This window comes from Pleurodeles waltl, chromosome 10 (assembly GCF_031143425.1).
Source record: "Pleurodeles waltl isolate 20211129_DDA chromosome 10, aPleWal1.hap1.20221129, whole genome shotgun sequence".
Lineage (NCBI taxonomy): Eukaryota > Metazoa > Chordata > Amphibia > Caudata > Salamandridae > Pleurodeles > Pleurodeles waltl.
The window spans coordinates 65,991,920-66,007,171 of NC_090449.1; the positions used below are offsets into that span (position 1 = coordinate 65,991,920).

Below are 15,252 nucleotides of genomic sequence, written 5' to 3' on the forward strand. Positions count from 1 at the left end.
GGGGTCAGAGTGGAGAAGTGGCGTATGACCATGGCGTTAACCGCCATGGTCATAATTTCCTTTTTTTTCCTCTGGCCTGTTGGTGGTATTACCGCCACTTCTCCCCCGTCCACCAGGGTCATAATGAGGGCCTTAGAGTTTTAACAACAAAACTCTTGTATTTAAGTGGCTGCCTTCTATTGTTAATGTCATCACACTGTGGGCACTGTAGCATCATTATTATGCATATATGTGCATGTGCTTTTACAAATCTTTATTTGTTTTGTATGCCAACAGTGTTCTACATCATCAAGCAATATTTTTTTTTCTTTTTGCCGATGCAGAACAGGATCCACAAAAAACTTTGCAAAAGCCAAAAGATCAGGAGATGTAATTTGCCAGTGGTTGTTATTTTAATGTTTTTTAAAACTCTTTCCAAGGTCTGACCCTCTGAATGGTGCTGTGATTCTACACTCAGTAAATACCATATTCAGTCGTATTTTTATTTAGTGGGTGCACATCTTGTACTCAGGATTGTGCCCACTGTGGCTTACGGCCCTACGTTTGTGGAAGAGTGTTGGAAAAGGTACTGAGGAGGAGGGGGAGGAAGATTGAGGGAGCTGCAAGAGGGCGATGGATGGAAATCATGGAGGAGAGGAAAATAGAGGAAAATACATCCAAAAGGAGGGTAAAAGTGAATGAGAGGAAGCAAAAAACGACAAAGGGTAACATGAAGACTAAGGGTGAAAGGCAAGAAACATGGAAGAAGAGATGTGATCAAAAAGAAGATGCAGAGAGACATGTAAATGAGGTAATGGAACGTAAAGCAGGAGAAATATAAGGTGTGGTTTAGCAGAGATTGAAGAGACATGAAGGATGGGGAAAGTGAAGGACAACGAAACTATGAAGTAAATAGAGAAGGAATACTGATAATTATAATAATAATAATAATAATAAATCCGGAGCAAAAGGGAAAATAATTTTTTTGAGAGAGGGTTTTGTGCCAAGTCTCTTCTAAATTGGAGTAAGAGTCTGATGGAAACAAAGGAAACCAAGTTTTAAGGAAAGAAATGAGAAGCTCCTGGTATTAAAAATAGCAGATATTAGCAGGTTCTGATTAAGAGAAAAGGCCACTTTAATAAGCTTTACCCAGTGGAGGTTTCACTGGCACCCTGTATGATAAATGGTCTCCCTTAGGACTATTGGTAATGAACTTCATGTGCCATCCCTTCATGCCAGGGTTGGACCATGAATACTTCCTGTAAAGCTATTGTGACTGTTTCAAACTAAACTGATAATATTAGAAGGTAGATACAATCTTCCAAGAGAATGGCAGAGCTGCTCCTAGCATCCTAACCTGGAACAAGGTTTCTCATAAGTTACCCAAGGCCTAACTCAAAGACAACCAAAGCAAATATATTTTCAAGAGCAATGTTGAGATGTTTCTCAGGCATCTCGTAGACTTGAAGTAATGGAGAAAACAGGCATAGAACTACATTAAATCTGCAGTGATGGAAATTAGAGTGGATAAAATAAGAATGAAACCCGCATGACTAAAAATCAAGGACATTTTGTAACTGAACACTGGTTTTGAAGGAGCTTTTACAAGTCACTAAGGTAGTCATTCGCAGATGCTGTGTAATTCACCCATCAGCCAGTGAAAATGTTGCTTTAATGGCATAAACGGTTCACACGGAGCCTTGCCATGTAACAGAAACAAAGTAAAACCTTGGAAAAGTCCCATAGATTTAAACTGGCATAGAAAAACGTGGTGACAGTCCTAATAGGTATAGAGTTAATGCCGATGGGAGCTCAATGCATACTCACAACTCAGAGAATCAGAAATAGAACAAATAAATGTTTCAGAAAATGAGTCCACTAAACAAGTACATGAGTTCAACTGCCTTCTTCCAAAGTGATGTTGTTCTACTTCCAATTTTTTCCTTTCCCTTATGTTCCTTGTTGGTTCATTCCAAGCTAGCTATGGCAGCTTAGAGTGTTGGATGATTTCTGTCAAATTTTGCGAGGATGTTGGTGGATGAAGTATATATATGTATATATATGTATATATATTGATATCTAAGAGCGGCAATATGGTGAATTTTAAGCAGTTCCACTGCCAGCTGAAAGATTAAGCGTACCTAGTCAGTTGATCAACGTCTGAGTTGGCAAATAAGAGCTCTGCACTACTCTTAGGCTGGGCTGGCACTATCTTTATGAGAACTGGGTTGTTCGGTGACATTGAGCCTTTGGTAAGATATAATATTCAGCACCTTGATTTGATTGGAGCTAGCTTTTTTTAACTTATTCATTAAAACACCCCTGGGCCTGTTTCACAAAGTGATTTGAGCCTCAAAGTTCAACTCTGGAATAACAGTGGCCTAATGTAGGAGCACATGTTAACCTTTTGTGTTCACAATAACCATCATGTTGTAATACTATGTGGAAGCAAAGATGCTCCCATCTGTGGGAAGTGGATTTTAAAGGGAAGACGTGATGAGAATTTGGTGAACTTACACAGCCGTGTGAATCACTGGGAATTCAGGACCTCTCCAAGAAACCTTCTGACTCTGGGTACAGTGTACATTTCAATCCAGTGTGAGCCCATAATTGGTGAGGTTTTAGGGGAAGGGTTTTTTAAAAGGAAAACGAATTCCCCGTTAAGGAAAAAAGTTAGCATTGAAAATGCACATTTGCTTAGCACTGTACATTATGTTCATTCGTTTAAAAAGCAATACTTTTTGCATACCTAAAATAAGGGGAATGGGACTGATTTACGTATATGGCCCCAGACTATTTTGTGGCATTCATCATAGGCTCCTAAATTTACCTTGTGAAGGTTGCTATTTCTGACACCGTTCTTGCTGTAGCTTGAACAAGCTGGCATGGATTGTATCAAATAATGCTGAGGTTCTTACATTTTACCCGTTTGTTGACTTATCTGGTATCCACTACACACCGTAAAACCAAGAATAATTCTGAAGCTTTCTTCTTAGGCAGGGGTTTGAGTGACCACGTGCTCCCATAGTGTCTCCTGCTCGTGTGGTTGGTCATGCTGTTTCCTGGGCACCAGCCCTCTTCTAAGGGGGTGGATGGTTCAGGAGTCTCTATGCACCTATCACTGCCAGAAGATTCTCCGCTGGAGGATCCAGCCTTCATTTTACCTGTATTTTGCGTTATACAAATTGCAAATTTTCTGCTGTGACCCGCCTAAATATCTATTTTGGCCCAGTGCATTGTAATGCCAGATAAAGCCATGACCCCCATCTTCATTGAGAAATAACCCTCAACCCAGCTTTGAAAAGATGGGACCTATGGAAATAAGCTTGGAATGATGTCGATCCTCCAAAGTTCTCATCATGTACCAGACAACTAACCCCAAGTCTCATCATTCCATCTTCCAGAAACTTCCATTCACAATCCCGGAGCTGGTGCAGTCCTCCCCGTGCCGAAGTTCTGATGGTGTGCTCTACACAGGTATAATCAGTAATGGCTGTACGTTGTGCCATTGCCTGTGTGCATACTGGCAGTGAGTGTATGTCAGAAATGTTTTCCGGCATTGCTGGTGTCAACTCTATTCTAGATGGGTTTCTCTATTTTCTAGCAATGGAGCTGCCTTATATAGCACTAAGGGGGTCATTACAACCTCGGCGGCCTTTTGAAAAGACCGCCGAGGCTGCGGGAGCCAGAATACCGCCATTGCCGGCGGTATTCCTGGCTCCCTATTATGACATTTCCGCTGGGCCAGCGGACAGTAACAGCGGAAAAGTCACATCAACATTGCTGCCGGCTCGTAATAGAGCCGGCGGCAATGCTGATGTGCAGCGTGTGCAGTAGCACCCGTCGCGCATTTCACTGCCCGAAATTCGGGCAGTGAAATGCGCGACGGGGCTATGCCTGGGGGCCCATGCACTGCCCATGCCAAGTACATGGGCAGTGCAGGGGCCCCCAGGGGCACCCCAAGTCCCCTTTCCGCCAGCCTTTCAATGGCGGTGTTTACCGCCACGGACAGGCTGGCGGTGAAGCCTGGCGGTATAGTGGAGGGGCCGGCGGTATGGCCGTGGCTATTGCGCCACGGTCATAATAGCTGGCGGAACACGGCCTGCCTGTTGGCGGTAGTACCGCCAACTTACTGCCGGCCGCCAGGGTCGTAATGACCCCCTAAGTGCCATGGAACAGTTGTGCCTCATGCATGTTTTGGAGCTATAGATGTTATGCATTTTTGGGTTGTTTGAGTACAGTCCTTAGGTAATGACTTGCTTTCTGGAGCTTCTATACCGTCTTCTGGCAAGTCTTTGCAATCTAGATCTGGTATGTGTTATGTAGCAGTTGGTGTGAATTCCAGTGCTATGAGTGAGTGTTCACAAACTTGTTTTATTACGAGTTCATGATTTCGCCTTGCAACTATTGATGTGATTTTTTGGGCTTATTTGTTTTTTTCTGGAGATTTTCGTTGGTTTTGGAGCCGTCATGCTTTCTGAAGCCTTTATTGTTTGTTTTACAATTGTCTGTATAATCTAGAACTGATTGGTTGGGTTTTATAGCTGTCAAATTGCTTTCTTGTGATGCTTTCTTGAGATGCTTGTGTATGCTTCTTGAGTGTTTATTTGAATCATGGTCTATTCCTGCAAGATTCATCTGCAGACTGCTGCTGTTCTTGTGTGTTCTGATATGACTGGTAATCGCAAGCTGATAGCGTGCAACTGTGTTTTCTAGCAATTCTATTATAGTGTGTAAAAGTGAGGATGCGTGTTAAGCTGTTTATGTAGTGTTTGAAGTTAAATATCCCTTAGCTTCAATTCTAGAGTTGGAGTGTTTTCTGATATCACTGGTATTCTTTCTGGTGCCCCTCTCGTGCACTGTAAAGACTCTGGGGGTCATTCTGACCCCGGCGGGCGGCGGTCGCCGACCGCCTGGCGGGAACCGCCATTGGACCAAAGACCGCTGGCGGCATTCCGACCTTCCCGCTGGGCCAGCGGGCGCTAACAATTTTAGCGCCCACGGCCCAGCGGGAAGGGGGCCTGCAACATTGAAGCCGGCTCCGAATGGAGCCGGCGGTGTTGCAGGTGTGCGACGGGTGCAATTGCACCCGTCGCGCTGTTCACTGTCTGCTATGCAGACAGTGAAAAGCAGGCTGGGGCCCTGTTAGGGGGCCCCTGCACTGCCCATGCCAGTGGCATGGGCAGTGCAGGGGCCCCCAGGGGCCCCAGGACACCCGTTTCCGCCAGCCTCTTCCTGGCGGTGTAAACCGCCAGAAACAGGCTGGCGGGAAGGGGGTCAGAATCCCCTGGGCAGCGCTGCTTGCAGCGCTGCCCTGGCGGATTCGCCCAGCCAGGGGAAATCCGGCGGGAAACTGCCGGACCCGGTTTTCTGACCGCGGCTTTACCACCGCGGTCAGAATGGGCAGGGAAGCACGTGCTTCCGTCATTCGCGGCCCTGGCGGTCTTTGACCGCAAGGGTCGGAATGACCCCCTCTGTCCCTTTTGACACTATCACAGTATTATGAGACTGCTCCTGAGTGTTCTGTAGCTGTTACTTTTATTCTGATAGTTTTGTGTTTTACTGATGGCAGGGTGAGAGTCTTTGATAGAACTGTGCTCAGGGGGATCTTTGGTGTGTATTAATTGCTGCAGGACTGCAGTGTCGGCGAATGTCTGCTCCATGGCAGTACTTATGTTGTGCATAGAAGTCCAACCGTCTGCTTCATCTCTTAGTTGTTCAACATGTCCTATTCATGCAGGGAAGAAGCAGGATACTTGGTTTATTGTCGATCCCAAGTCAGGAGAGAAGCAAACCACGTTATCAACAGAATCCTCGGAAGGCCTGTGCCCCTCTGCCCCTCTACTCTACATTGGTCGCACACGTGAGTACATGCATGTTTGCTTGTGTCGTCCAGAACCTGTAAACATTCCATTCCACACATACACACTCTGCATGTCCAACTCAGAACATATAAACTACTCCATAACACAGTGCACAAAGAAACAGCTGCTGTATAATTCAGAACAAAAATACCCTGTCCCTGCCATTCAGTACACAGACGCAGTGTTTCAACATTCTAGCCCACTAAAAACACTGCCTCAACTATCCAGCCATGTTTTGACCCTTTTCAAGGGTGGCTAAGGACTTTCAAGACTGAAGGAAGAGAGAGGACCCCGTTCCTGTGTAGGGAGCCAAGTAACCAAAGGAGTGCTACCACTTCTGACCTTATGAATCCAACAGTGCAGAACCAACACCACATTTGAAGATCTAAGATTTCTTAAAAGCCCATAAAATTTGACTAAGGAACAGAGATGGTATGATCCATCTTTATGTGGGGCTTCTTACGACAGTGCAATTACGTGCATACTGCCCTTTATGCCAACTGGCATGTAGGCAGCAATGAAGGGCCTCCACTTTTGTCTGTCTTGGACAAGTTTCTATATGGTTCCCCAGCTGTGGTTCGGGGCTTTGTTTCTGGTTCCACAGTTTGCCTCCAGGTGCTCTTCAACCTGCCGCTCTTCCGTTTCCCTTCTGGGATCCCATGGACAGCTGTTCTTGTGATGAAATGTTGTTCTCAACTGATGGTGTGTCCTAGCCAGCACCATCTTTTTCTCGTAATGATGGTGTCTAGGCTCCCCTGTTTGCATCTGCTTAGCAGGTCATGATTGAGGCAGGGTTCGAGGGCAGAAAATGTGCAAGAGTCTTCTAAGGTTTCGAGTGTGTAAGGTAGACAGTTTGGTGTTGTCATTAATCTTCAGCATTCTGATCCATACAAGAGTGTGGACAGAAAGAAGGTAATGCCTCTGCATGGTGTGGGTGCCGTACTGAAATGACTTCCACACATTGTACTGTATGCTAAAGACATTCCTGGCCGTATTCAGTCTTCTTTTGATGTCACTGCTGCCCCTTCATCATGTCTGATAGTAGTTCAGCCTTCAGTCGTGGCTAGGTCCTCTCTATCTACCTTGATAGGTGAAGGGTTTGGGATGTTGAGTGGCATGACTTATGATTTCTTTGTGTTGACCTTCAGGCTCACTTGTTGTGCATAGATGTTGAAGCGAGACGTCTTATCCTGCTTGTGGGAGAGCAAGCCTAGTTCATCCTCATAATCAGGGACCTCCAGTGTATAGAATAAGGTCCACCTGATGTCTATGGGTTGATCTTCATTTGTGTATTGCATCACTCAATAACTAGGTTGAAGGGCAATGCTGATATTACGCATTCCTGCCTCACATCAGTCTTGACTTCACTGCTATACGTGATGTCTCCCAGTTTACAGGTAAAATTATCATAGAAGCTCTTGATGAGGATAACAGTCTGGTGGATACTGTCAAAGGCTTCCTCATACCCAATGAAGTTCACGTATAGTTGTCGGTGCCTCTCTGTGCACTGCTTTATGATGTTACGTAGAGTAAGGATCTGATCAACACACCCTCTTCCCTTTCAGAACTCACTCAGCCTCTTCTTTTCTTGATTGCTTGTCAACTACATCAGAAATGTGCTGTCTAGTGATTTTTGCCAGGATTTCACTCAGGATTGACAGAAGGGTGATTCCTCGCCAGTTGTTACAGTTGGTGAATACTTCCTTCCTTCCAAGCTTGGCGATGATGATGCCTTGGTTCCAGCCATCTGGTACTTTCGTTCCCTCCCAAATCGATGTAAACAGTGGTTGGAGGATCTTGGCTGGTATTTCAGGGTCTGCCTCCAAAATTTCTGCCTCAGGTTGTCTTGGCCAGGAGCTTTTCGCTCTTGAGAGTTCAGGTAGCCCTGACAATTTCTTCTTTCTGTGGTTGGGGCTACTGTTCACCTCCACATGTGGAAAGATGTCCAATTCAGAGACTTGGTACAATCCAAAATGAGAAATAAAATTAGCCCTGGCACAATCAGAAAGGCTATCACGATTGCATTGTTATAATGAGAACACTTAAAAATAAGGAACACGGAAATCCTCATTATTTCCTCCATCTTCAGATTTGCCTTACCATTTAGAACATGAAAACACTCAATGCATCAGCCAGAGCATTCAACTGCCACGTGTGCCATGCGAAACATACAGACTCTGTCTGCACAATCCAGAAGGTAAAAATATGATCTTCAGTGGTTAAAATATGGCAACACAAACAGTACCATGAAGAACATCCACAGACTGTCTGTACCCCCAGATCCTGCAAACCAACATGATATGTATCAACCAGAATACACAAGCAGTGTTTGTGACTATCCAAATAAGCACTGCCTACACTACACAAAACATACATGCATGGCCTGAACGGCCAGGAGCATGCACTTGCCTTCAGGAACATACACACACTGCCTTCACCATCAGAAGCATCCAAAGACGCTTAGGATGCCATTTCTTCTTTGGATAAGGAGTCTAGAGTGAAAGTGTAGAGGATGTAGCCCAGTGTATCTTTACCTTTTAAGTCTTTCAGACAGCAGAGTGGGGAGGTGGGACTCTTGAAACAAACTTCTGCTAGGGAGCCTCTTACCTGAATCTTGCCTGCCTGAACAACTCCACGTCTGGACACTGAGTAAAAGCCCACATCAGAACACCCAGGGTGGGTTCTCAGTTGCTGTGACAGCCACAGTAAGTTTTCAAGCTTCTAATGTATCGGAGAGATGCTTGATAAGAGGACAGGGGCAGAATAGTGTGGGCCCAACGGGATGTTTTGCATAAAGTCCCAGTACATATAATTTGCTTCCCAGCAGCCAGCCCTTGCTTGAGATGGAGACAGGAAGTAACAGTGCCATAATACCCGAATGGAGGCATGGTACCCTGATGGAGCTATGCCTAATGTAAGTCCTCCGTTATGCAGTCACACACAAACCAGATGAGTGGACATAGAAATAATAATACGTAAAACTGTTAGTACTAATTCTCAATATTTATTTACTAACTAAAGTACTTCTACCGACATATACGTTTTTTTAAGTTCCCTTTCAATGAGTATTCACTACAAATAGCTCAGGAGGTTTCAGGCCTGTGCCACAAGGATGACAGTCCCTGTGAAGTGATTGCTGAGCAGACAAAATACAAAACAATCAGGTAGGAAGGTGGGTGATTTCCTTGTGGCTCTTCAGAACTTACAAATTATACTGGTACTTTATAGAACCATCAACCATGTCCCACATCACCTAGGACATGGTGGCATGCTGTGTACCATGCAGAAAGAACATGGACATACCTCCAGAAACATCCACAACACATGAGCACCCTCCAGAGCATGCAAGCATTATGTGAACATTTCAAAACATGAAAGCATGATGAATACCATATAGGACTTTCAAACTATGTGTACCATTCAAGATGTGCAAACATGCCATAAGCTATTCAGGATATGCAAATCCATTCAGCACCATCTAGAACATACAAACACTGCTTCTAACATCCAGAACATACAAGCACCAAATGCACAATCTAGAGAGAGAGCACGCAAACTTTGCAAGTATCTTCCGGAACATAAACATATTCTGTACCATCCATGGTACATAGCAATTGGGAACAACAAAAAATGCATGTACGACAGGAAAAATCCACTCGACCACACGCCATGGTGAGTCTTAATTGATCAGGTTGAGCTATTTTTAATACTTCGTCTTACTCGTCCCTTCTGGCGAGTTGACACAGAATAGGTGTTCTGTTCAGTTGAAAAATGGAGGGGCAATAAAAGATGCATTTAAATCAGGTTCTTATGTCACATTTGCTCTGTGTTCACAGACAGAGGTCAAAAGTCAGTTTTTCTTACAATTACTTTTCCTTCTGACTGCAGAGTTCCAGGACTTTGTAAGGTGAACTGTGTGACCTGCTGCCTAGAATGTAAAATAAAAGGATATAGGGTGTCAGGTTTTTCCTAACACACAACATTTAAATGACTAAGTCAACTGTGCAAACATTTCAAAATATATTTCAGTAGTTGTGAAAGCTCTTTTTTTTATTTCTTTATGATGAAAAAATATTTTAACAGGATGAAAACAAATCAGAATACTTTACATGTTGATGTGCAAAGGATATGTTTTCTGAAACCCAATTTTCACAGATTGTTAATACACTATATAGTTTTATCAGTAAAGCTGCAAGTTAGTGGAGAGGTTTTGGGACATTTCTTGGAAAGTTACTGTGTGTAGATGGCAATATGTTACCACATCATGGTTTAGTAATTTATTTATTAAAATTGAATGTTTAAACAAACTGAGAAACACTCTTGCCCTGATGGCAATGTTGTTAGTAAACTAAAATAAGTCCTAGGTTATGGGGGCTAGATTGTTGTGATGCATGCAGCAAACTTTACTCTACCTAATCAAACAAAAGAGTTTTTTTGTACTGCAGAAATGCTGAGCTCACATATTTGAAGGTGCAATCATATGTGAGAATTAAGAAAAAGGCGACTCTGTAAACTATTTGCCTAGGATCACACAATTTGAGACCTGTTTACGGGTCAAGTCCATTACAGTTAGGACGAGTAGATTATTTAAGTTACCCGACCTGCAGGGCTAGTAACATCTTTATGATTTTTCGAGCCCTTTACCATTTAGGATGTACTAACATTGTCAGTACCGCCCGGAACACTTAAGTACTGCTTGTATCCACCAGAACATGCAAGCACTGCTTGCTCCATCCCTCCAGAGCATACAGACTCCGTTTGACTCATACCACACTTTCTGTACTGTTCATAACTTAGAAACTACAAGTACTGTCTGCGTTCTGAAAATGTCTCCAAAGCATTCCATCGTAGCCTGTACCTTCTTCCTTTCACATCAGTAAGATTCATTCTGGTCCAATTCTATGACGCAGTCTCTCCTTACCCTTCTGCTATTTCTCTTCTGCTGCTCCCTCCTGCTACCATACAGACAGTGCAAAAAAGCCAAACAACTTTTAGTATAGTGCTTGCGTGAAGTCTTTCCTTTATGGTAGTCTTTTGATCACTTGGTCACAAAAACTTGTAAGCAATTTCAAAAGCATTGTTGAATTCTTTATTTGGAATTTTCATCAATAATGGCACTTAATTTTCCAAGTACTCAAGACTGACGGTCTGTTTTTATGTATCTCACGATTTAGGCACTCATGGCTTCATTACGACTTTAGCGGTCCTGCCACCGGACCACCAAGGATGCAGGGAGAATGCCACCATCATGCCGGTGGCATGTCCCCCTCTACCCTTGTCTTATTACAATGTTCCCACTGGGCTGTCCGGCGGGAACATTGTACTACAACGTTCCCGCCAGGCTGACTGGCAGGAACAGTGCTATTGTATTTGCCAGAGGCCAATACTGTTGCACACCAGCACCATCAGAATGTGTACTGTCTGCAAAGTTGGGCAGGAAGGCCCCTGGCAATGGCTTTCCACCAGCCTTTCCTTGGCGGGGTGACCACCATAGAAAAGCTGGCGGAAAGCTGAGTTGTAATCAGCTGAGTACTACTCAGAAAGCCGCCAGCCCATCGGGAACAATGTTGCTGGCAGTGATGGCTGTCCCCATTAGTCTGTCCGCAAGGGTTGTAATGTGGCAGTCGGACCTCCACACTCGTAATGAGGCCCTCAGATATTTCATTTATTACCCATACAGACTCCACCTGTACTGCCACCTCTTCTACTATCCATATCATAATAACATTGTTTGCATCACCTAGAACATACAAATACTGCATACCACTCAGAACATAGGCCCACCCCCTGCTCAGCCAGAACACACAAGTACTCCATGTGCAATTCTGAAAATGAAAATACCACAGGTATATTCCACAACATTCAGTTATGCATTGTACCATTCCAAACATATCTAGACATCGAACTCCTGGTAAAGCTAAATGCCTTTGTGTGACCCAGAACATATGAACAGGCAGTAGTATTCAGAACACACACAGAGTGCCCTTGTGGTGCGTAGAACATGCAAACACTGACTGTGCCCTCCAGAATATACATTTTCTTCCATCCACAACACACGAACAATGGTGTGCATCTAAAGCACGTTGATTTAGTCTGTTGTAGTGAGAAAATGCAAATATTCTGCCAGAACCATCCAGACCACGAAGACACATCTTGAATCTTGTGATCAGGCCATGCACCCTTTCAACGTTAAATACAATGTAGGCAGGACATGTTAATGGAGCATTCACAAATATGGCCTCTCATCTTTGCCTGTACATAAAGAACCTCAGACACAGTTACATGCTAAACCCCATGGTTATACAACCTCACCTCATTAACCTGGCACTAGTAGCTGCATTTTGAGTGGAACATGAACAACCTCGTACAAAGCATCATAATCATGCACACTGCCTACCACAGAACTACACATCCAGTCAGCATGTAAGATTACCTGATACCTCCATCCCATTGAGACACAAACCACCTGCTGCTCTGTTAAGTACACTGCAGCCCACAGGTAGGCATAGGATGAGGTACTGCCACCCACTGCCATTCTGCTGTTGTGGCTGCAGGCATGGCGTGGTGGTGGTGGGAAAATGTCAGTGTGATGGTGGACATCAGCATAAAGGTGTCTTCCAGAAGCATTCACTCTGGGGAGTTCTGTCATTTTCAGTGAAAGCTTGCAGAGGAGGTGGGGATCCTGGGGATTCCCCAGGCTTGAGGGGGCTCATATTATCATGGTGATCCTTATGCTAATCATTTCTAGGGTGCCCTAGCACCTTCTAGCAAAAGGGAACCCCCAAAGTTTCCCTTTTGGTCAGAGGTGTTTTCCCACCACAGAGAAGGTTCTGGGATTAAACAAGCTGCCCACACTTCCAGGAAGTCCGGAAATCTACATGAATTTCCTGTTCCTGAGAAACACAAAGTGAGGGAAAATCTACCATCAGCCCAAAGCTTGCAGGCTGTACCACAATGCCTCCAGCATGCTTCTTCCATGCTAGAACAAGTGAAAGCCAAGCCTCAAGTGCTTCCAGGCAATTCTTATGTGGCGGGTGTCTGGCGGAGTAAGGCGTTGGTGACGGTAACACTATCTGATTAGCAATATCCTTGACTGTGCCCCGCGTGAAGCGATAGGTATGACCTTGTTAGTGGAACAATAGTGGCTCCCTCAGCCATGGTTTAAATAGAGACCTCCAAGTCTCCATGCACACTGCCTAACACGTACACACTCAACATCGCCTGCGGCCTACACTCTAAACACATTCGACGTATTGCAAATGTTACGTAACCTACGTATACACAGCCTAACACACAACTACACAGTCGTCAGGACCTTAAACTTTTTTCAGATGTTTGATACCTCCTAGAACTCAATGCATTTCAGTAATCTAATGTTTCTCCCTAGAATATATGATCACGATGTTTGACACCAAGTCCCGTGAGCTGCGATGGAACGCCACTTACCACGACTACTCGGCATCACCCTATGACGAGAGCTACAACTACAGTAAGACCCTACCCTTTGTCAGAAACATACAGTTCTCTGTTATGTTATGAAGTTTATGAGTGTTGAGGTTAAAATATGACGCCTAAAAAACTGAAAAATAAGCAATCCCTAATCATCTGAAAAACATATTTAAAAAGAAAAAGACTAATAATAGCTTTTTACCAGTAACTTCTGCCTATTAACTTTTGCCCTACCATACCAACATTTTTCATCACTAACAAATTTAAAAAAGTATGAACTTCCCGTCACTCCCTCTTGGAAGGACAGACCTTGGACTTCCTTCCAAATCTTACCTAACTTTAATGGTGAGGGGAGTCCCTCATTAGTCCTCTCTGGGTCCCCTTTCGCCTTGTACATTGTTATAATCTCATTTGCTCATTTTTTCAGTGAAACTGATTTCCCTTAATACATATTAAAAGATACTGAGTTAAGTTTTAAATTACGATTTATATTAACAAAACACAGGTAGGCTACAGGTGGAAAAGCTGCGGTGTCGATGCATGTATGGGTGCTTCGCTGACAGAAGCTGAACTGAATACATAGAGAGGCGGATGCTGCAGGATAGGCACCGAAAGGATGAATGAATGGAAAGACAGACATCAGGGTCGATAAATGCATGGGTAGATGATGACGTCAGAAAGGAGGATGAATGAATGGCTAGGTTGATGGCAGGAAGCACTATCGGCAAGTGTGAAAACTAATTGATGATAGCATATAAGCAGCACAGTGGATGAATGAAGGGATAGCTGGATAAAAGACAGAAAGGCGTCACGGTGAATGATTCAATGAACAGGAGAGATGGATACATGATTGGAAAGATGGGGGCGATGTAGGCGAGCAGATCGTCAGGACATAGGTACACACAATGTATTATCATCATTGTTTTGTTTATAGAAATCATAATTTAAAACTTAAAAGCCCAATTTTAACATAGAAATTTGATTTTATTGTGTGCAATTATTAGCAAAGGACCATTGTCTCTGTTAATATACCTTAGGTGTATTTCAAGCATACATAATGTATATATCATCTGAAAGAAACTTCTTGTTGCAGATTCCTTACCTTAGAATTTTCCCCCAGGCGTCAGACTGGATCCGGAGATTTTTTCTTCGAGCAATACCCTTGCGCATTAGTAGGTGGCGTCGGTTGACTCCGCGGGCACCGTTGGCGTCGTAGACGTCGCGATGACGTCGGGGGTAGTACATAGACGCCACCTCAGTGCAATGACGTCAGTTCTTTTCTTTCCGTGCCATGCGCTGAACTGGAGAGAGCTACCCTTGGTCACTTTTGACCGACTTCTGGTGACTTTTTGTGAGTTTTCGGTGCGTCAAGGAATGTCCCCGAAGACCGGCTTCCAACCGTGCGAGGACTGTCATCGCATAATGTCGGTGACGGATCTGCATCAGGTCTGTTTGTGGTGCTTGGAGCGTAACCACGACCCGAAGTCATGCTCCAAGTGCCGGGCCATGCCCTCGAAGGTCTTGAGGGAGCGGTCCTTTAAGCTTATGGCAGCCTGGTGCTCGACTCCGCGTAGGTCCTGGTCTCACTTGAGGGGAAGGTCTCAAGACCAGTCTCGGAGCCACCACCACTTGTCTTCTTCGAAGTCTTCGGGTCAAGGTAAGAAGAAGAAGTCGAAGAGATAACGTCACCCTTCGAAGTCTCCTCTGGATCCACCCTCGGGTCCCCACCAATGGCGATCGTACCATTGAGATCTTCCCTGGCGCTGGTTCGATTTTCGACGCTCCCGACATCGGTGGTGCCCACCATCGATGTCGGCCCGATCCTGATCCCCAGTGACTCGGAGTTGGACTGGCGTCTGCCGCCGCCACCTCCTTCTTCGGTGGGGCCTATTCACCCCTGGTTGGATTCTGGGCACAGGCATTGGGCGAGGCCAGTGGTCTGGATACCTCTCAGACACTG

General features: G+C 44.6%; 1 protein-coding gene across 1 annotated transcript in view; it reads left to right on the forward strand.

Moving 5' to 3' along the window:
• The window catches only part of ERN2 (endoplasmic reticulum to nucleus signaling 2), a 176,665-nt gene that overhangs the window by 71,569 nt on the left and 89,844 nt on the right, over positions 1 to 15,252 (forward strand). The window contains exons 5-7 of the mRNA XM_069209679.1: positions 3,384 to 3,456; positions 5,720 to 5,842; positions 13,231 to 13,332. Of these exons, the coding sequence (XP_069065780.1) occupies positions 3,384 to 3,456; positions 5,720 to 5,842; positions 13,231 to 13,332 (298 nt within the window). The remainder of the gene's footprint in view (positions 1 to 3,383; positions 3,457 to 5,719; positions 5,843 to 13,230; positions 13,333 to 15,252) is intronic.